General features: G+C 44.4%; 1 protein-coding gene across 1 annotated transcript; it reads left to right on the top strand.

Moving 5' to 3' along the window:
• Positions 1-9,533: 9,533 nt before the first annotated feature.
• LOC139376615 (octapeptide-repeat protein T2-like) lies at positions 9,534-9,962 on the top strand. The gene has a single exon (XM_071119394.1). The coding sequence runs from the start codon at positions 9,534-9,536 to the stop codon at positions 9,960-9,962; it is 429 nt and encodes a 142-aa protein (XP_070975495.1).
• Positions 9,963-23,603: the final 13,641 nt, after the last annotated feature.

Raw genomic sequence — 23,603 nt, 5'->3', positions numbered from 1 at the left:
GAAGCTCAGCCTGATAAAGGCTTGTTATATATCTCAGCCTGATAAAGGCTTGTTATATATCTCAGCCTGATAAAGGCTTGTTATATATCTCAGCCTGATAAAGGCTCGTTATATATCTCAGCCTGATAAAGGCTCGTTATATATCTCAGCCTGATAATTGCTCTTCATAAAGCACAGTCTAATAGAGAAACGTCATAAACCACAGCCTGATAAAGGCTTGTTTTAAAACACAGCCTGATAAAGGATCTACATGAAGTCTCTTCATAAAGCACAGCCTAATAGAGAAACGTCATAAAGCACAGCCTGATAGAGGCTCGTTATAAAACACAGCCTGATAATTGCTCTTCAGCAAGCACAGCCTGATAGAGGCTCTTTAACCGGAATATTGATGATTCATAAAAAGAGTGAAGATTGCAGACTGCCCAACATTCTTTTAAATTTTTTTTTAAATAGCACACAACTCTCTTTCAACAGAAATGTCAGGTGAGCCTTTTGTCTTCAAAGGCTCAGCACTCAGTCAATATTCGTTGGCCATGGCCGTTATTAGACAAGGCTATTGAAGGACCATGGACGGGGTATTTTGGCTAAACATTTTGAGTGATGTATGTGTTGAGCTACAGAGGTAAACCCTTCCCTGTAATAATAGATGTTTCAAACTTTCAGAACAATTGTCATGTGTGTACCAGTTCCTGGAAGGGCCTTGGGAAGGCTGAGCACTGAATGTTTCTCCTTCTCAGGGATTCATCAGACTGTTTTGTGGTCCCCTCGGGAATCTTCTGAATGTTGTAGAGGAAAGAAAAGGCTGAAAGTAGATAGAATTATGGATTTGGTACTGTGTCTTTTATGTGCCTGTGTGCACACATAGCCCTACACATAGCCCAACGCATAGCCCAACGCATAGCCCCACGCATAGCCCTACACATAGCCCAACGCATAGCCCCACGCATAGCCCTACACATAGCCCAACGCATAGCCCCACGCATAGCCCTACACAGCCCAACGCATAGCCCCACGCATAGCCCTACACATTTTTATCCAAATATTTGCCTACATGTTGTCTGTTTCAAAGTTTGTAGTCTGTCTGTCTGTGTGTCTGTGTGTCTGTCATTTATGCTGGTCTGTCTGTTTGTCTCTCTGTGTGTCAATCTTAATCTCTGGTTAAGTAAATTATTTATTTAAAAAAAAACATTTTGGAGTAGTGGCTTCTTCCTTGCTGAGCGGCCTTTCAGGTTATGTCGATATAGGACTCGTTTTACTGTGGATATAGATACTTTTGTACCTGTTTCCTCCAGCATCTTCACAAGGTCCTTTGCTGTTGTTCTGGGATTGATTTGCACTTTTCGCACCAAAGTACGTTCATCTCTAGGAGACTGAACGCGTCTCCTTCCTGAGCGGTATGACAGCTGCGTAGTCCCATACTTGCGTACTATTGTTTGTACAGATGAACGTGGTCCCTTCGGGCATTTGGAAATTGCTCCCAAGGATGAACCAGACTTCTGGAGATATACAATTGTTTTTCTGAGATCTTGGCTGATTTCTTTTGATTTTCCCATGATGTCAAGAAAACGAGGCACTGAGTTTGAAGGTCGGCTTTGAAATACATTCACAGGTACACCTCCAATTGACTCAAATGATGTCAATTAGCCTAACAGAAGCTTCTAAAGCCATTACATCACTTTCTGGAATTTTCCAAGCTGTTTAAAGGCACAGTCAACTTAGTGTATGTAAACATTTGACCCACTGGAATTGTGATACAGTGATAAGTGAAATAATCTGTCTGTAGACAATTGTTGGAAAAAATGTCTTGTGTCATGCACAAAGTAGATGTCCTAATCGACTTGCCAAAACTATAGTTTGTTAACAAGAAATGTGTGGAGTGGTTGAAAAACAAGTTTTAATGACAACCTAAGTATGTAAACTTCAGACTTCCGACTAATTATTCAGATTATTCAGACCCTTTGCTATGAGACTCGAAATTGGGCTCAGGTGCATCCTGTTTCCATTGATCATCATTGAGATGTTTCTACAACTTGATTAGAGTCCATCTGTGGTAAATTCAATTGATTGGACATGATTTTGAAAGGCACACACCTGTCTATATAAGGTCCCACAGTTGACAGTGCATGTCAACTGTGGAGCAAAAACCAATCCATGAGGTTGAAGGAACTGTTCGTAGAGCGCAGAGACAGGATTGTGTCTAGGCACAGATCTGGGGAAGGGTACTAAAACTTGTCTGCAGCTTTGAAGGTCCCCAAGAACATGGTGGCCTCCATCATTCTTAAATGGAAGAAGTTTGGAACCACCTAGAGGTGGCCGCCAGGCCAAACTGACCAATCGGGGGAGAGGGCCTTGGTCAGGGAGGTGACCAAGAACCCAATGGCCAGTCTGACAGAGCTCTAGAGTTTCTCTGTGGAGATTGTAGAACCTTCCAGAAGGATAACCATCTCTGCAGCACTCTACCAATCTGGCCTTTATGGCAGAGGGGCCAGATGGATGCAACTCCTCAGTCAAAGGCACATGACAGCCCTCCTGGAGTTGACCAAAATGCACCTGAAGGACTCTCAGACCATGAGAAACAAGATTGTCTGGTCTGATGAAACCAGGATTGAACTTTGGCCTGAATGCCAAGTGTCACGCCTGGAGGAAACCTGGCACCGTCTCTACAGTGAAGCATGGTGGTGGCAGCGTCATGCTGTGGGGATGTTCTTCAGCGGGAGGGACTGGGAGACTAGTCAGGATCGAGGGAAAGATGAACGGAGCAAAGTACAGAGAGATCCTTGATGATAACCTGCTCCAGAGCGCTCATGTAACGATCTTCGTCTTCATCGGTTGAGGAGTAGGAAGGATCGGACCAAAACGCAGCGTGGTAAGTGTCCATGATTATTTATTATAACAGAACACGAAAATAACAAGTAACAAAGTGAACGTAAGAAATGAAAATCGAAAGAGGGCGTGAAACCGTTGAGAGGTAAACGGGTGGGGTCCGCGCAGTGAAAACAGGAAACAACTACCCACAAACACCAGGTGGGAAAAGGCAACAACAATAGACAGCTGCCTCTGATTGGGAAACATACCAGGCCAAACACATATAATAGAAAACATTAAAAAACTATGTAGAATGCCCACCCCAACTCACGCCCCGACCAAACCAAAATAGAGACATAAAAAAGGAACTAAGGTCAGGGTGTGACAGCTCAGGTCCTCAGACTGGGGCAAAAGTTCACCTTCCAACAGGACAACAACCCTAAGCACTCAGCCAAGACAAAGCAGGGGTGGCTCTGAATGTCCTGGAGTGGCTCTGAATGTCCGGACTTGAACACAATCTAACATCTCTCTAAAGAGACCTGAAAATAGCTTTACAGTGACACTCCCTATCCAACCTGACAAAGCTTGAGAGGATCTGCAGAGAAGAATGGGAGAAACTCTCCAAATACAGGTGTGCCGAGCTTGTAGCGTCATACCCAAGTAGACACGAGGCTGTAATCACTGCCAAAGGTGTTTCAACAAAATATAGAGTACAGGGTTTGAATAGTTATGTAAATGTAATATTTCAGTTGTATATTTTTTATACATTTGCAAAAATTTCTAAAAACCTGTTTTTGCTTTGTCATTATGGGGTATTGTGTGTAGATTTGTGAGAGAACATTTTAGAATAAGGCTTTAAATAGGCAAGTAAGTTAAGAACAAATTCTTATTTCCAATGACAGCCTAGGAACAGTGGGTTAACTGCCTTGTTCAGGGGCAGAACAACAGATTTGAACCTTGTCAGCTCAGGGATTTAATCTTTCAATCTTTCTGTTACTAGTCCAACCCTCTAACCACTAGGCTACCTGCCGCGTAACTAAATGCGGAAAAAGTCAAGGGGTCTGAATACTTTCTGAACGAACCAAAGATAGCTTCAGAGTCCTCTTTAGGGAACATGTTTCAGTTAGATACCAGACATGGATTCAGTCCTCTGGATACTGTAACATACAGCACATGTTGGGCTCTCTAGGAGGGGGAGGTGCTGACTAGTTCTTGGGCATTGTCCTTTGTGCTTTCCTTGTGTTCCAGGACCATTTGCCATCCTGCTTCAGGTGACAGACAGCACATCAGTTAGGGCTGAGGTTACACACTGGAAAGCTACTTTAAGCCATGGAGCTTTCTAGAAGGAGTCCAGGTTCTCTTATGTAAAGAAATGTATTGAAAAAATGTAATTGTCATTGTCAACCTTCCTTGTTTCCAAGGGAACCGTTTTGGTATTCTGTAATTTAGCTGTTTAACTAAGATAGACAGTACAATAAGAATGTTTTAGAAATGGTTTGACCCTGAGCAGAGTCGTTTAGAGCCTGACGTAGACAACGTGCTCAAACAAGTGAGAGTCTCGTTTTAAAATGTTTCCAAATTTAAGAAAACTAATAAGCAAGGGAGGCATATCTGTTTTCAAGCAGTTATCCAAGTTTCAACAATGTGTTGTTTAAATGGTTAAATGTAGTTATTTGTATGTTCACACTGGTGATAAGGTACCCTATCATATATACAAATAACTACATTACATGGATGGATGGATGAATGGATGGATGGATGAATGGATGGGATAAAAGGGTGGAGGAACGGTTGGATGAACGGGTGGATGGACAAATGTCTGAATGAGTGAATGGATGGATAACTGAATGAATGAATGACAGAACAAATGAACAAATGAATTGAGTGTTACAGATGTAACGTATCTCAGGCATCATAATTCTGTGCCAGATAAAGATTGCCAGCAGTATCGCCCCATCAGCATGGATAGAACCAACTGGGATTCAGTCACCTTGTCCCATTGGCATTTGCTTGGAAGCTATCGAATCAATTAACCTTGCACGGCATTTACATTCAACAAGTGTCATATTTTAGCATACACAAAAATATTGATCATTGTATTTTGGGGGTAGATACCTGGCTAGTGATGACAAAAGAGCTAGTTGGCTGGCAAATACAACATCAAACTGGACAAGGTGGAAACACTGCTGTTTGAATAGTAAGAGATTACAGACAGGCAGACAGGCAGACAGGCAGACAGACAGACAGACAGACAGACAGGCAGACAGACAGACAGGCAGGCAGGCAGGCAGGCAGGCAGGCAGGCAGGCAGGCAGGCAGGCAGGCAGGCAGGCAGGCAGGCAGGCAGGCAGGCAGGCAGGCAGACAGGCAGGCAGACAGACAGACAGACAGACATTTGGCCTGAGAGACTGTATTTGATGGCTTGGAGTTGCATGTTCCCAGAATGTGGACAACTACCTCTACATTTAGACTATAAGTCCCAAGGCATTTTGTCCAAGCTTTGTAAGTGGTAACAGGTATGTATAATATATAAACCCCTCTCTCTCCAACATAAACACACAGGCACGTGGTACACACACACACACACACATGGAAGCATGGGCATTGTATAACATGTATAACATGTATAACATGAAAAGGTTATAGTTGTACATTCTGCAATGCTTAGATCAAGAAGTATCGAAGTATACAACAATGGTGTTGTAACCAATATAGAGGAATGACTGACACACTAAGGATGCACTACGGTTGACATTCCTATAAAAAGAGGACAGTCCTTTTCAGTGAAAAGGCTGAATCACATCCGGCCATGATTGGGAGTCCAGTCGGGCGTCGTCCGGGTTTGGCTGGGGTAGGCCATCATTGTAAAAAAATACAATAATAATTTGTTCTTAACTGACTTGCATTGTTAAGTAAAAGGTTACATTTTTACAACATGTATTGTAGGAGTGTCAACCGTAGGGCACCTTTAGTGCGTCAGCCATTCCTCTATTTCATTACAACATGATTGAGTAATACAATACCTTCCCAGAGGGGAAAGAAGAGCCATCTTTGAGCTGTCATGGTTGATTTTTAAAAATCTAAATGAACCTCAAAAAGAGATACTGTACCATGTATACACAACTCGGAATTATAATATGAGTGAGTTCTTACCGGCTAGGCACACACTGGTTGAATCAGCGTTTTTTTATTAGCCAATGTGGAATTGACGTCTGTGCCCATTGGGTATTCAGCTTGTGTTATATAGACTCCCAGTTTGTGTTACACACAATGCCTCCATAAAGTATTCACCCCCCCTTGACTCTTTCCACATTTTGTTGTGTAACACCATGCCCAAAAGCAATCCCGACACGCAGGTTGAAATATCAAAACAAACTCTGAACCAATTATACCCATGTGGGTATAACCAATGAGGAGATAGCATGTGGGTATATGCTTCTAAAAGCCAATGAGGAGATGGGAGAGGCGGGACTTGCATCGCGTTCGGCGTCACAAATAGAAGCAACTTCTATTTTGACGCCTGGCAACGCAGACGCTCGTTGACGAGCGAGCAGTGTGGGTGCAATGATCGAATAATATGTATGTGCATGCTCGTGCACGAAACGCGTACGGTTTGGGCCGCCTGGATTTAAAATGGATTACATTTAGATTGTTTGTCACTGGCCTGCACACAATACCCCATAACATCAAAGTGTTATTATGTTTTTCAAAATTTTTACAAATTAATTTAAAATTAAAAGCTGAAATGTCTTGAGTCAAAAACTATTCCACCCCTTTCTTTTGGCAAGCTTAAATAAGTTCAGGAGTAAATAAATGCTTAACAAGTCACACACTAAGTTGCATGGACTCACTCTGTGTGCAATAATAGTGTTTAACAATATTTTTTGAATGACTACCTCATCTCTGTACCCCACACATACAATTATCAGTCGAGCAGTGAATTTTAAACACAGATTCAACCACAAAGACCAGGGAGGTTTTCCAATGCCTCACAAAGAAGGGCAGCTATTGGTACATAAAAATACATTTAAAAAAAGAAGCAGACATTGAATATCCCTTTAAACATGGTGAAGTTATTAATTACACGTTGTATGGGGTATCAATACACCCAGTCACTAACTTAGTTGAGAGGAAGGAAACCACTCAGGGATTTCAGCCCCAACTTTAGAATAGTTACAGAGTTTAATGGCTGTAATAGGAGAAAACTGAGGATGGATCAACAACATTGTAGTTACTCCACAATACTAACCTAATTGACAGAGTGAAAAGAAGGAAGCCTGTACAGAATAAAACATATTCCAAAACATGCATCCTGTTTGCAACAAGGCACTAAAGTAATACTGAACAACAATATAAATGCAGCATGCAACTATTTCAAAGATTACTGAGTTACAGTACCTATGAGGAAATCAGTCAATTGACATTGGATATCCTGCAGTCAATCAATTAATCAATCAAATGTATTTTTAAAGCCCTTTTTACATTAGCCGATGTCACATAGTGCTGTACAGAACACCAAACAGCAAGCGATGCAGGTGTAGAAGCACGGTGGCTAGGAAAATACTCCCTAGAAAGGCAGGAACCTAGGAAGAAACCTAAAAAGGATCCAGGCTCTGAGGGGTGGCCAGTCCTCTTCTGCCGCGTTGAGATTATAACAGTACATGGCCAAAATGTTCAAACGTTCATAGATGACCAACAGGATCAAATAATAATAATAATCACAGTGGTTGTAGAGGGTGCAGCAGGTCAGCACCTCAGGAGTAAATGTCAATTGGCTTTTCATACCTGAGCATTCAGAGTTAGAGACAGCGGTGTGGTAGAGAGAGAGAGAGAGTCGAAAACAGAATGACTTATATCTCCTTGGAAATCTATTGCTAAGTCTTGAAAATGTCTAGCAATGATCAACAACCAATTTGATAGACCGTTAATAAATTCTGAAAAGAATAATGTTCATATATTGTACAATCCAGGCATGGAAAACTCTTAGATACTTACCCAGATTCACAGCTGTAATCACTACTACAATGTATTGACTCAGTGGTGTGAATACTTATGTAAACAAGACATTTCTGTATTTCATTTTTAATCAATTTGCAAACATTTTTAAAAACATATTTTCACTTTGTCGTTATACTGTGCTGTGTGAAGATGGGTGAGAATTCAGGCTGTAACACAACAAAATGTGGAATAAGTCAAGTTGTATGGACTTTCTGAAGTCAATGTACACTGCCAGCTTGTGTTACATACTCCCAGCTTGTGTTACATACTCACAGCTTGTGTTACATACTGCCAGCTTGTGTTACATACTCACAGCTTGTGTTACATACTCACAGCTTGTGTTACATACTCACAGCTTGTGTTACATACTCACAGCTTGTGTTACATACTCCCAGCTTGTTTTACATACTCACAGCTTGTGTTACATACTCACAGCTTGTGTTACATACTCACAGCTTGTGTTACATACTCCCAGCTTGTGTTACATACTCACAGCTTGTGTTACATACTCACAGCTTGTTTTACATACTCACAGCTTGTGTTACATACTCCCAGCTTGTGTTACATACTCTCAGCTTGTGTTACATACTCACAGCTTGTTTTACATACTCACAGCTTGTGTTACATACTCCCAGCTTGTGTTACATACTCACAGCTTGTTTTACATACTCACAGCTTGTGTTACATACTCTCAGCTTGTGTTACATACTCACAGCTTGTTTTACATACTCACAGCTTGTGTTACATACTCACAGCTTGTGTTACATACTCACAGCTTGTGTTACATACTCCCAGCTTGTTTTACATACTCACAGCTTGTGTTACATACTCCCAGCTTGTTTTACATACTCACAGCTTGTGTTACATACTCTCAGCTTGTGTTACATACTCACAGCTTGTTTTACATACTCACAGCTTGTGTTACATACTCACAGCTTGTGTTACATACTCACAGCTTGTGTTACATACTCCCAGCTTGTTTTCATACTCCCAGCTTGTTTTACATACTCACAGCTTGTTTTACATACACTTGTATTCCATACCCAATTTTATATTTCTTAATTAAATGATTTTACTTTGAGATTTGTGTATATTGTTGTGAATTGTTAGATTTTACTGCACTGTTGGAGCTAGGAACACAAGCATTTCTCTACACCCGCAATAACACCTGCTAAACATGTGTACGTGACAAATCAAATTTGATTTGATTTGAACTGAACAATCAACGTAAATGCGTAATGTTTTAATTTGTCTGTATTTATCTGTTTAGTTTGCCTCAACTCTCTCAAAGACACAAAATATGTGGCGAAATGTTCAATTTAACTTCAGGCATTGCAAATAACCTAGTGGAAGAAAGAAGAATAAAGAATAAGGGTCTCTCCACCGTGAGACAAAAGAGCCCAAACACCCAAGGTGACACAAAGTAACAAGTGTGAAAATATTGAAGAGATGTGTTTATTTGTGCCAGTGAGTCATGTGAGCCTGCCATGTGGAAACAATGTCTGCCCAAAGGACACAAAAAAAATAAGCATTCCCCTTGGAATGAGTTTATTAAACTTCGTAATTAGATGAAGGCTTCTTTCTCCTCCATTTCCTCTTGCTGGGGGGTTATGTGTGTGTGTGTGTGTGTGTGTGTGTGTGTGTGTGTGTGTGTGTGTGTGTGTGTGTGTGTGTGTGTGTAGGAGGAGGATGATGCTGTTCTCGCAAGCCTCTGAGAGGAGTTTGGAGTGATGGAGGGTAAGAGAGGGTTGGAGACTGACAGAGGGCTGGATGCTGAGGGAAGGCTGGAGGATGAGAGAGGGTTGGAGGCTGAGAGAGGGTTGGAAGCTAAGAGAGGACTGGGGGCTGAGATAGGGCTGGAGGCTGAGAGAGGGCTGGAGGCTAAGATTGGGCTGGAGGCTGAGATAGGGCTGGGGTCTGAGAGAGGGTTGGAGGCTGAGAGAGGGTTGGAGGCTGAGAGAGGGCAGGAGGCTGAGAGAGGGCTGGAGGCTGAGAGAGGGCTGGAGGCTAAGAGAGGGCTGGAGGCTAAGATTGGGCTGGAGGCTGAGATAGGGCTGGGGTCTGAGAGAGGGTTGGAGGCTGAGAGAGGGTTGGAGGCTGAGAGAGGGTTGGAGGCTGAGAGAGGTTTGGAGGCTGAGAAAGGGTTGTACAGGACATAGGGCTGGGGGGTGAGAGAGGGTTGGAGGCTGAGAGAGGGCTGGGGGCTGAGAGAGGGTTGGAGGCTGAGAGAGGGCTGGGGGCTGAGAGAAGGTTGGACAGGACATAGGGTTGGAGGCTGAGATAGGGCTGGGGGCTGAGAGAGGGTTGGAGGCTGAGACAGGGCTGGGGGCTGAGAGAGAGTTGGGGGCTGAGAGAGGGTTGTACAGGACATAGGGCTGGGGGCTGAGAGAGGGTTGGAGGCTGAGATAGGGCTGCGGACAGAGAGGGTTGGAGGCTGAGAGAGGGCTGTTGGGCTGAGAGAGGGTTGTACAGGACATAGGGCTGGGGGTGAGAGAGGGTTGGAGGCTGAGATAGGGCTGGGGACTGAGAGATGGTTGGAGGCTGAGAGAGGTTTGGAGGCTGAGATAGGGCTGAGGGCTGAGAGAGGGTTGGGGGCTGAGAGAGGGTTGGAGTCTGAGAGAGGGCTGGAGGCTCAGATAGGGCTGGGGGCTGAGGGAGGGTTGGAGGCTGAGGGGGGGTTGGAGGCTGAGGGAGGATTGGAGGCTGAGGGGGGGTTGGAGGCTGAGAGGGGGTTGGAGGCTGAGAGAGGGCTGGGGGCTTAGAGAGGGTTGGACAGGACATAGGGTTGGGGGCTGAGAGAGGGTTGGGGACTGAGAGAGGGTTGGGGGCTGAGCGAGGGTTGGAGGCTGAGAGAGGGTCGGGGGCTGAGAGAGGGCTGAGGGCTGAGAGAGGGTTGGGGGCTGAGAGAGGGTTGGGGGCTGAGAGAGGGTTGGAGGCTGAGAGAGGGTTGAGGATTGAGAGAGGGTTGAGGATTGAGAGAGGGCTGAGGGCTGAGAGAGGGTTGGAGGCTGAGATAGGGTTGGGGGCTGAGAGAGGGCTGAGGGATGAGATAGGGTTTGGAGGCTGAGAGAGGTTTGGAGGCTGAGATAGGGTTGGAGGCTGAGAAAGGGTTGGAGGCTGAGAGAGGGTTGAGGGCTGAGATAGGGGTGGGGACAGAGAGGGTTGGAGGCTGAGAGAGGGCTGGGATCTGAGAGAGGGTTTGACAGGACATAGGGCTGGGGGTGAGAGAGGGTTTGAGGCTGAGATAGGGCTGGGGACTGAGAGAAGGTTGGAGGCTAAGAGAGGGCTGGGGGCTGAGAGAGGGTTGGAGGCTGAGAGAGGGCTGGGGGCTGAGAGAGGGTTGGACAGGACATAGGGTTGGAGGCTGAGATAGGGCTGGGGGCTGAGAGAGGGTTGGAGGCTGAGAGAGGGTTGGAGGCTGAGAGAGAGTTGGGGGCTGAGAGAGGGTTGGACAGGACATAGGGCTGGAGGCTGAGAGAGGGTTGGGGGCTGAGAGAGGGCTGAGGGCTGAGAGAGGGTTTGGGGGCTGAGAGAGGGTTGGAGGCTGAGAGAGGGTTGGAGGCTGAGAGAGGGTTGGAGGCTGAGAGAGGGCTGGAGGCTGTGAGAGGGTTGGAGGCTGTGAGAGGGTTGGAGGCTGAGGGAGGGTTGGAGGCTGAGAGAGGGTTGGGGGCTGAGATAGGGTTGGGGGCTGAGAGAGGGTTGGAGGCTGAAAGAGGGTTGGAGGCTGAGAGAGGGTTGGAGGCTGAGAGAGGGTTGGAGGCTGAGAGAGGGTTGGAGGCTGAGAGAGGGTTGGGGACTGAGGTTCAGTCACAGCTCTTTTTTTCCCTCCTTTAGGCCCCTCTCTCACTCGTCTGTTTTCTGTCTCTCTTTCTCCCTCTTTTGTGAAGGAGTGACTGTGGGTCTCAATCAATCAAGGCCCTTGTTGTAAGGTGGCTGTTGTCAACGACACTGAAGCAGTCAAGCCTGTAGTATTTGACCCCTCCCCTCATCCCTTCTTCCCTCTCTCTATTCTTCATCTCTTCCTCCTCTCTCCTCTTAGGCCCCCATAGTTTCACTTCTTATTGGTCCGAGAGAGAGAGACTGGGTCGCTTTTAAATCACTGCGGTTTCATCTCCTGCGGGGGATGTGTGCTCACGCTTCGGAGAGCCCACTGAATGAGGGCGAATGCCCCCGCTGTCGCCCGCTCGTTCACACGGTGGTTAGAGGAGGAGAAGGGCCGCCGGTGTGGTCATCATGCTCGCTCAGCTTTGAACAAACCCCATCCCACCTCTTTTTACCCCTCCTTTCCTCCTCCCTTTCCTCCTCCCTTTCCTCCTCCTTTCCTCCTCCTTTCCTCCTCCTTTCCTCCTCCCTTTCCTCCTCCTTTCCTCCTCCTTTACTCCTCCTTTCCTCCTCCTTTCCTCCTCCACTTCAGATGTCTGCATATGGATAGCTTTGTCCAACCGAGATTAATTGATGAACCAAAAGGAAGAACGAAAGAAAAGAAGGAATGTGATCCAATATACTTCCTTTTGAGAAAAAAGGAGGGAAAAGAGGGGAGCTGTTTAGAGGGGGCACATCCTCCACCCACTAGAAGCAGCATGGGATTCCATTTTACACAGTCCTTATATAAACACGCAGGTCTTGTTTGGGGGGGAACCAAAGACCAAAAGAGGGGGAAACCAAACGTGTTAAGGGGAGACAATGTGGTGAAGGCTCCTAAGTGACCTGAGCAGGGGATTGAAGGGTGTTACAGAGATGACTGTGACCCACCTAATTAAGGCATGAAAAAGGCATGAAAATCCCCATTGAAATGGAGTGAGAGGAAGAGTGTGTAGAACAGGCCATGGAGAAAAGGAAATGTGAAGGATTAGTGTGTGAAGAAGCAAAACAAACATGAGTTCTATCCACCTCATTTTCGAATGCTTTTAAAAAAATGAAAGCCATGGATACAACTATGGATACAACTTTCTCCACGGTCGAGTATTTTCATAATTCAAATGAGTGCCACTAGAGATTCCTGCATTAGCATGTTTCTCTGGGGCTGCTAATATGCCTGGACCTTGTAGGCTAAACTTCAGAGAAAAAAAACCCATAACTGATCCAAATGGTTGTCCAGGCTGGATGCAGTTATTTCAAAAAGAATGTGCATTCAAATAGCCAGGCTTTATAGCGGTTATTTATTTAATTAACATGGGCTATTCACTGCTGTTTAAAGCCTAGACTAGAGTTTTGTATTCACTCCAAAACAATAATAACATTATTCATTACATTGTGTTTTTGTAGCAAGGGCAGGATACATTTATTGTCCCTTAAAAACTGAAACAATAAGGTAGCTTTTCGAACTGGTACCCAGGGACTGGGGGAGAGCACACTCAGCGCAGCCTCAGGAGCGCACATAATGTCCGCTACCTCTGATTTGGTTAAGTGATCAACTTTTTTTTTTTCTTTCACTGTGTAAATTGACTGTATATATTCACTTCAGTATTAAACCTAATACTGAGCTTTTGAATTGTGTTCTAATATGCATATGCTTCTAACTTCTAACGTAGGCCATAGGCTACATAATTACACGCTTGGCCTCTATTTCTCCTAAAACTTCTGGAGTCCCAGGAAAAGCTAGATAACAAAAGCTTGTTGGACACTTATTTATAATGATTTATTTAGCCTACTAATAGCGTATTGGGACGAGAGACGCTTGTTTTTGCTTGCTGAATGTAAAATAGGCTACAGCAGGGAGTTGAAAAGGAGAAGCCCATATTTTTTTAGTAGGCCAATCATAACACCGGGCATCATACATCCTGAAAAAAATAGACCATCTGAGTGTCCTGCTAATGTACCTTTCTGGACCTTGAGGATGGACCCAAACTGATCCAAATGGTTTCATAACCAGGCCTAGGCTGTATAGAGCACAGCCTGGAGGAACACACTCTGCGTGCCCAGGGACCACAGAGCACAGCCTGGAGGAACACACTCTGCGTGCCCGGGGACGACAGAGCACAGCCTGGAGGAACACACTCTGCCTGCCCAGGGACCACAGAGCACAGCCTGGAGGAACACACTCTGCCTGCCCAGGGACCACAGAGCACAGCCTGGAGGAACACACTCTGCCTGCCCGGGGACCACAGAGCACAGCCTGGAGGAACACACTCTGCGTGCCCGGGGACCACAGAGCACAGCCTGGAGGAACACACTCTGCGTGCCCGGGGACGACAGAGCACAGCCTGGAGGAACACACTCTGCCTGCCCAGGGACCACAGAGCACAGCCTGGAGGAACACACTCTGCCTGCCCAGGGACCACAGAGCACAGCCTGGAGGAACACACTCTGCCTGCCCGGGGACCACAGAGCACAGCCTGGAGGAACACACTCTGCCTGCCCGGGGACCACAGAGCACAGCCTGGAGGAACACACTCTGCCTGCCCGGGGGACCACAGAGCACAGCCTGGAGGAACACACTCTGCCTGCCCGGGGACCACAGAGCACAGCCTGGAGGAACACACTCTGCGTGCCCGGGGACCACAGAGCACAGCCTGGAGGAACACACTCTGCGTGCCCGGGGAGGACAGAGCACAGCCTGGAGGAACACACTCTGCCTGCCCGGGGACCACAGAGCACAGCCTGGAGGAACACACTCTGCGTGCCCGGGGACCACAGAGCACAGCCTGGAGGAACACACTCTGCCTGCCCGGGGAGGACAGAGCACAGCCTGGAGGAACACACTCTGCCTGCCCGGGGACCACAGAGCACAGCCTGGAGGAACACACTCTGCCTGCCCGGGGACCACAGTGCACAGCCTGGAGGAACACACTCTGCCTGCCCAGGGACCACAGAGCACAGCCTGGAGGAACACACTCTGCCTGCCCGGGGACCACAGAGCACAGCCTGGAGGAACACACTCTGCCTGCCCGGGGACCACAGTGCACAGCCTGGAGGAACACACTCTGCCTGCCCAGGGACCACAGAGCACAGCCTGGAGGAACACACTCTGCGTGCCCAGGGACCACAGAGCACAGCCTGGAGGAACACACTCTGCCTGCCCAGGGACCACAGAGCACAGCCTGGAGGAACACACTCTGCCTGCCCAGGGACCACAGAGCACAGCTTGGAGGAACACACTCCAGATCTGCCATTTAATCGCCCTAATATTTAGCTAATGAATGGCCTAATATCTAACTAATATTTAGCTAACGAATGGCCTAATATCTAACTAATATTTAGCTAATGAATGGCCTAATATCTAACTAATATTTAGCTTCTCACTTCAGATACACATCACTTACCCCTCCCCCCTCTCTCTTCCACCTGTTTCCGTGCGAAATAGTGGGATGGCGTGGAAGAAACAATGGTAGTATTCGCACCAGAGCAGTGACTGTTTCTCATCAACCTCAAGGTAGTTTGACCTAAACAGTTTGTGTGTATGTTTTCAAAATCAAATCAAATTTAGAGAAAATTGGAATCATTGTGAATGCAACTGAACGTTTCTTGGGTCTTCGTGAGTTCGCAGCCGAGACCTTGCAAGAAATCCTGTCAGGGAATATTATGCACTCACAGGCCCCTAGGTCTGTGTAGGGATGCATTTTGGAATTAACTATGGGATGGGTTTTTGGAATGGACTGTGATTGAGGAGGTGGGATAGGTTTTGAAATGGACTGTGATTGAGGAGGTGGGATGGGTTTTGAAATGGACTGTGATTGAGGAAGTGGGAGGGGTTTTGAAATGGACTGTGATTGAGGAGGTGGGATGGGTTTTGAAATGGACTGTGATTGAGGAAGTGGGAGGGGTTTTGAAATGGACTTTGATTGAGGAAGTGGGATGGGTTTTGAAATGGACTGTGATTGAGGAAGTGGGATGGGTTTTGGAATGGACTGTGATTGAGGAAGTGGGATGGGTTTTGAAATGGACTGTGATTGAGGAGGTGGGATGGGTTTTGAAATGGACTGTGATTGAGGAAGTGGGATGGGTTTTGTTTGTCTGTTATTGTATTCTGTATAATGTTGTTTTTTCCACCTTTCCTGCAAGGATAAAAATGTTCTCGTTCAATACCGCGTCTAGCTGGTGGCGGTAACGCATCATTCATGTTGGATGCCAACCCACCGTTAAACCCCATCGAAGAGAAAGAAGTTGAGGATAGAAAATGCATTGGTGTGATCATTTGTGGCCTGTTTTGATAACATTGAGTACAGTGCAGACAGAGAAATGAGAACAGTGCAGACAGAGAAATGAGTACAGTGCAGACAGAGCAATGAGTACAGTGCAGACAGAGAAATTAGTACAGTGCAGACAGAGCAATGAGTACAGTTCAGACAGAGAAATGAGTACAGTGCAGACAGAGAAATGAGTACAGTGCAGACAGAGAAATGAGTACAGTGCAGACAGAGCAATGAGTACAGTGCAGACAGAGAAATGAGTACAGTGCAGACAGAGACATGAGTACAGTGCAGACAGAGAAATGAGTACAGTGCAGACAGATAAATGAGTACAGTGCAGACAGAGCAATGAGTACAGTGCAGACAGAGAAATGAGTACAGTGCAGACAGAGCAATGAGTACAGTGCAGACAGAGAAATGAGTACAGTGCAGACAGAGAAAATTAGTACAGTGCAGACAGAGCAATGAGTACAGTGCAGACAGAGAAATGAGTACAGTGCAGACAGAGAAATGAGTACAGTGCAGACAGAGAAATTAGTACAGTGCAGACAGAGAAATGAGTACAGTGCAGACAGAGAAATGAGAACAGTGCAGACAGAGAAATGAGTACAGTGCAGACAGAACAATGAGTACAGTGCAGACAGAACAATGAGTACAGTGCAGACAGAACAATGAGTACAGTGCAGACAGAGAAATGAGAACAGTGCAGACAGAGAAATGAGTACAGTGCAGACAGAACAATGAGTACAGTGCAGACAGAACAATGAGTACAGTGCAGACAGAACAATGAGTACAGTGCACTATAAGACCCAAAGGAATGGACAACCATTAGAACAATGGACATCACTTGGAAACCACCTGAGCAACGAGGCAATGTTATACTGTAAAATATGTCCAGGCTAAATGGTGTTTGTTGTTGAATTGTTACATTTAGATATTTAAATAAATATTATATTATTTTTTAATTAGGCCTACATGCGCATTGAAGTATTAGTTGCAGTTGTCACTTTGACAATGAACCCTGACCCTAACCCTGAAAGCACTGAATGGTCTGAACCAGTATCTGTGTGTTAGAGACCTCACGGGGCGGCAGGGTAGCCTAGTGGTTCGAGCCTAGTGGTTCGAGCGTTGGACTAGTGACCGAAAGGTTGCAAGTTCAAATTCCTGAGCTGACAAGGTACAAATCTGTCGTTCTGCCCCTGAACAAGGCAGTTAACCCGTTGTTCCTAGGGCCATCATTGAAAATAAGAATTTGTTCTTAACTGACTTGCCAAGTTAAGCAAAGGATAAATAAATAAAATGAATGGTCTGAACGAGTATCTGTGAATTAGAGACCTCATTAACCGTCATGGTCAAAACATATTGATACAGTAGTAGCTAAGTCTGTCCATAACAAAGTGATTCTCTGCCTTCTTAACAAGGCAGGTCCTACAGGCCCTAGTTTTGTCGCACCTTGACTACTGTTCAGTTCTGTGGTCAGGTCCCACAAAAAAAGGAAAATTGCAATTGTCTCAGAACAGGGCTGCACGTCTGACCCTTGGATGAACACAGAGAGCTAATGGTAATAATATGCATGTCACTCACTCCTGGCTCAAAGTGGAGGAGAGATTGACTTCATCACTACGTGTATTTATGAGAGGTATTTACATGTTGAATGCACCGAGCTGTCTGTCAAAATACTGGCACACAGCTCGGACACCCATGCATACCCCACAAGACATGCCACAAGAGGTCTCTTCACAGTCCCCAAGTCCAGAACAGTACTACATAGAGACATGACTACATGGAACTCTATTCCACAGTACTACATAGAGCCATGACGACATGGAACTCTATTCCACAGTACTACATAGAGCCATGACTACATGGAACTCTATTCCACAGTACTACATAGAGCCATGACTACATGGAACTCTATTCCACAGTACTACATAGAGCCATGACGACATGGAACTCTATTCCACAGTACTACATAGAGCCATGACTACATGGAACTCTATTCCACAGTACTACATAGAGCCATGACTACATGGAACTCTATTCCACAGTACTACATAGAGCCATGACTACATGGAACTCTATTCCACAGTACTACATAGAGCCATGACTACATGGAACTCTATTCCACAGTACTACATAGAGACATGACTACATGGAACACTATTCCACAGTACTACATAGAGCCATGACTACATGGAACTCTATTCCACAGTACTACATAGAGCCATGACTACATGGAACTCTATTCCACAGTACTACATAGAGCCATGACTACATGGAACTCTATTCCACAGTACTACATAGAGCCATGACTACATGGAACTCTATTCCACAGTACTACATAGAGCCATGACTACATGGAACTCTATTCCACAGTACTACATAGAGCCATGACTACATGGAACTCTATTCCACAGTACTACATAGAGCCATGACTACATGGAACTCTATTCCACAGTACTACATAGAGCCATGACTACATGGAACTCTATTCCACAGTACTACATAGAGCCATGACTACATGGAACTCTATTCCACAGTACTACATAGAGACATGACTACATGGAACTCTATTCCACAGTACTACATAGAGCCATGACTACATGGCACTCTATTCCACAGTACTACATAGAGACATGACTACATGGAACTCTATTCCACAGTACTACATAGAGTCATGACTACATGGAACTCTATTCCACAGTACTACATAGAGCCATGACGACATGGAACTCTATTCCACAGTACTACATAGAGCCATGACTACATGGAACTCTATTCCACAGTACTACATAGAGCCATGACTACATGGAACTCTATTCCACAGTACTACATAGAGCCATGACTACATGGAACTCTATTCCACAGTACTACATAGAGCCATGACTACATGTAACTCTATTCCACAGTACTACATAGAGCCATGACTACATGGAACTCTATTCCACAGTACTACATAGAGCCATGACTACATGGAACTCTATTCCACAGTACTACATAGAGCCATGACTACATGGAACTCTATTCCACAGTACTACATAGAGCCATGACTACATGGAACTCTATTCCACAGTACTACATAGAGCCATGACTACATGGAACTCTATTCCACAGTACTACATAGAGCCATGACTACATGGAACTCTATTCCACAGTACTACATAGAGCCATGACTACATGGAACTCTATTCCACAGTACTACATAGAGCCATGACTACATGGAACTCTATTCCACAGTACTACACAGAGCCATGACTACATGGAACTCTATTCCACAGTACTACATAGAGCCATGACTACATGGAACTCTATTCCACAGTACTACATAGAGTCATGACTACATGGAACTCTATTCCACAGTACTACATAGAGCCATGACTACATGGAACTCTATTCCACAGTACTACATAGAGCCATGACTACATGGAACTCTATTCCACAGTACTACATAGAGCCATGACTACATGGAACTCTATTCCACAGTACTACATAGAGCCATGACTACATGGAACTCTATTCCACAGTACTACATAGAGCCATGACTACATGGAACTCTATTCCACAGTACTACATAGAGCCATGACTACATGGAACTCTATTCCACAGTACTACATAGAGCCATGACTACATGGAACTCTATTCCACAGTACTACATAGAGCCATGACTACATGGAACTCTATTCCACAGTACTACATGGAGCCATGACTACATGGAACTCTATTCCACAGTACTACATAGAGCCATGACTACATGGAACTCTATTCCACAGTACTACATAGAGCCATGACTACATGGAACTCTATTCCACAGTACTACATAGAGACATGACTACATGGAACTCTATTCCACAGTACTACATAGAGCCATGACTACATGGAACTCTATTCCACAGTACTACATAGAGACATGACTACATGGAACTCTATTCCACAGTACTACATAGAGTCATGACTACCTGGAACTCTATTCCACAGTACTACATAGAGCCATGACGACATGGAACTCTATTCCACAGTACTACATAGAGCCATGACTACATGGAACTCTATTCCACAGTACTACATAGAGCCATGACTACATGGAACTCTATTCCACAGTACTACATAGAGTCATGACTACATGGAACTCTATTCCACAGTACTACATAGAGCCATGACTACATGGAACTCTATTCCACAGTACTACATAGAGCCATGACTACATGGAACTCTATTCCACAGTACTACATAGAGCCATGACTACATGGAACTCTATTCCACAGTACTACATAGAGTCATGACTACATGGAACTCTATTCCACAGTACTACATAGAGCCATGACTACATGGAACTCTATTCCACAGTACTACATAGAGCCATGACTACATGGAACTCTATTCCACAGTACTACATAGAGCCATGACTACATGGAACTCTATTCCACAGTACTACATAGAGCCATGACTACATGGAACTCTATTCCACAGTACTACATAGAGTCATGACTACATGGAACTCTATTCCACAGTACTATATAGAGCCATGACTACATGGAACTCTATTCCACAGTACTACATAGAGCCATGACTACATGGAACTCTATTCCACAGTACTACATAGAGCCATGACTACATGGAACTCTATTCCACAGTACTACATAGAGCCATGACTACATGGAACTCTATTCCACAGTACTACATAGAGCCATGACGACATGGAACTCTATTCCACAGTACTACATAGAGCCATGACTACATGGAACTCTATTCCACAGTACTACATAGAGCCATGACTACATGGAACTCTATTCCACAGTACTACATAGAGCCATGACGACATGGAACTCTATTCCACAGTACTACATAGAGCCATGACTACATGGAACTCTATTCCACAGTACTACATAGAGCCATGACTACATGGAACTCTATTCCACAGTACTACATAGAGCCATGACTACATGGAACTCTATTCCACAGTACTACATAGAGCCATGACTACATGGAACTCTATTCCACATCAGGTCACTGATGCAGCAGTAGAATCATATATTTTAAAACAGATAGAAAACACCTTATTGAACTGCGGGGACTCTGAAGCAAACACAAACACAGGCATAGATACATGCATACACACACACACACGATAACATACGTACTATACACACACACACACACACACACACACATGGATTTAGTACTGTAGATATGTGGCAGTGGTGAAGTAGGGGCCTGAGGGCACACAGTGTGTTGTGAAATCTGTGAATGTATTGTAATGTTTTTAAAATTGTTTAATAAACTGCTTTAATTTTGCCGGACCCCAGGAAGAGTAGCTCACAAACGGTCTTGTTTTACCGCCTTATTTATAGGCAGCTAGGATGCGTTGCTCAGTTGATTGACAAGTGTAGTAGGACTGTAGAACGATAAACAATGAACTTTCCTCTGGTGTGGATTGCTCACCAACGATTTTATAGTTATGTAGCCTATAGGTTTATCATTATAGTTATAGTTATTGGCTTGGTGGATTATCACGTTATTAACACAACAGAACTAGCCTACTATGAAGTAGGTCAAGCTAACGTTAGTGAACTTTAATTAAATAAATATAAAATTACACTTATATTTGTTTACTTGAATCTTCTACTCTATAAATTGATTCTTTCTAATAATGTCCTCTGGCAAGTTTGTCACTGGCTGCAGTAGGGAAGTAAGCTGAAGTTGAATCCATCGCCTCCGGTGTTTGGCTGTGCCGATAGCAACGTTCAACTATGAGGTGAATATAAGCAAGGGCCTGACCTATGTCTATAGTCTTTCTACACACATAGAAAGTGGATACATCCCTATCTGAAACAATATAAACATTTTTATTTAAAAATGGTAGGTGGTTTATGGTAGAAACACAACATGACAACGACATGGCAGCAACACAACATGACAACGACATGGTAGCAACACAACATGACCACACAGCATGGTAGCAACACAACATGACAACGACATGGTAGCAACACAACATGACAACGACATGGTAGCAACACAACATGACCACACAGCATGGTAGCAACACAACATGACAACGACATGGTAGCAACACAACATGACAATGACATGGTAGCAACACAACATGACAACGACATGGTAGCAACACATCATGACCACACAGCATGGTAGCAACACAACATGACAACGACATGGTAGCAACACAACATGACAACGACATGGTAGCAACACAACATGACAACGACATGGTAGCAACACAACATGACAACAACATGGTAGCAACACAACATTGTAGCAGCACAACATGGTAGCAGCACAAAACATGGTACGAGCATTATTAGTCACAGACAAGAGCAGAAACATAATTGGAGCCACATCTTCATATTTGAACGCATTAAGAAAGCTATGCTATAGCCAGCAAATGAATGTAGCTGCAGAAGTGATCTACTTATCTACCCAAGGATAATGTGAGAGAAGGTCTTATATAGCTATTTAGGGCAGACTTTATTTTAACCAAAGTAACAAGAGGTATTCTGGTTGAATGGGAATTTCTTTCCTTTCCAATATATAAACACATACAACTGTAATTCTGTATTTCACATATGTTGATGACTTACTGTAGGCTACAGGGGGGCAAAAATTGAAATAAGAATAATTCAAAATAACTTACATTTCGGGGTGAAGTCAAATGAAAGGTGTATTATAAAATTATAAAATTATAAAATTAGTCTGTGTGGTAACATTTATTCGGCATCAATTGACTGTTTATCCGACTGCAATAGCCTGCATTGACTATTACTATTAGTCTTTGGTGGCAAAAAAAAAAACTCACGCCATTATAGTTTGGTTGATTCAAGAAACCACCTGACAATAGAGTTGAACTTACGTTGTGTAAACTTCAGGAAAACATTACAAGCAACATTTCAGCGTGTTATGAGCACGGATTGTCGGTTTAATGAGCTTTTTTTGTCATTAAAGGGCATTTTATTCAACTCGTGGTAATCTAAAAAATAAAAAAAACGGCAAGAATATCCAAGGCCAGAACATATAAAGAACAGAATTGAGACACACACACACACACACACACACACACACACTACAAGAGAAAAGCTTTTAGTTTTCTTGGTACAAAGAGACCGCTGCATTCCCGCCGTTCTATATGACTGTGACATAAAGCTTGGATTATTATTTTGTTTTGTTTGTTATGGATGGCAAGAAGTCATTTTATTTCCTGCAAATAACATACAACAAACCTACAAGCAAGCGGGTTCAGGGTTCAGGATTTGGTGAATGTCTAAATATGTGAACTTCCACAGACCGTGCTTGAGTGATAGATGCTAAACATTCTATAGTGTTCTGAACTGAGCACAACAGAAATATGTCGCTGGTGCTTGAACTCCACATCACCTGTCCTCAAATCCTATAGTTCCTACGCTATGTCCAGAATGAACTCAGGACAGACTACACTCTTAGTAAAAAAGGCTTCCAAAGGGCTTTTTCAGCTGTCCTCATAGGAGCACCTTTTTTGGTTCCAGTTAGAACTACATGGAACCCGAAAAGGTTCTACCTGGAACCGAAAAGGTTCTACCTGGAACCGAAAAGGTTCTAACTGGAACCGAAAAGGTTCTACCTGGAACCAAAAAGGTTTCTTAAAAGGATTCCCCTATGGGGAAATAGCACCTAAGAGTGTAG

Source organism: Oncorhynchus clarkii, chromosome 20, assembly GCF_045791955.1.
Source record: "Oncorhynchus clarkii lewisi isolate Uvic-CL-2024 chromosome 20, UVic_Ocla_1.0, whole genome shotgun sequence".
Classification (NCBI taxonomy): domain Eukaryota; kingdom Metazoa; phylum Chordata; class Actinopteri; order Salmoniformes; family Salmonidae; genus Oncorhynchus; species Oncorhynchus clarkii.
The sequence above is the reverse complement of the archived record's forward strand: the minus strand, read 5'-3'. Positions and strand labels throughout refer to the sequence as shown.

What these genes read in the sequence shown, in the direction of transcription:
- LOC139376615 (XM_071119394.1), top strand. Translation starts at nt 9,534, where the DNA reads ATGGAGGGTAAGAGAGGGTTGGAGACTGACAGAGGGCTGGATGCTGAG.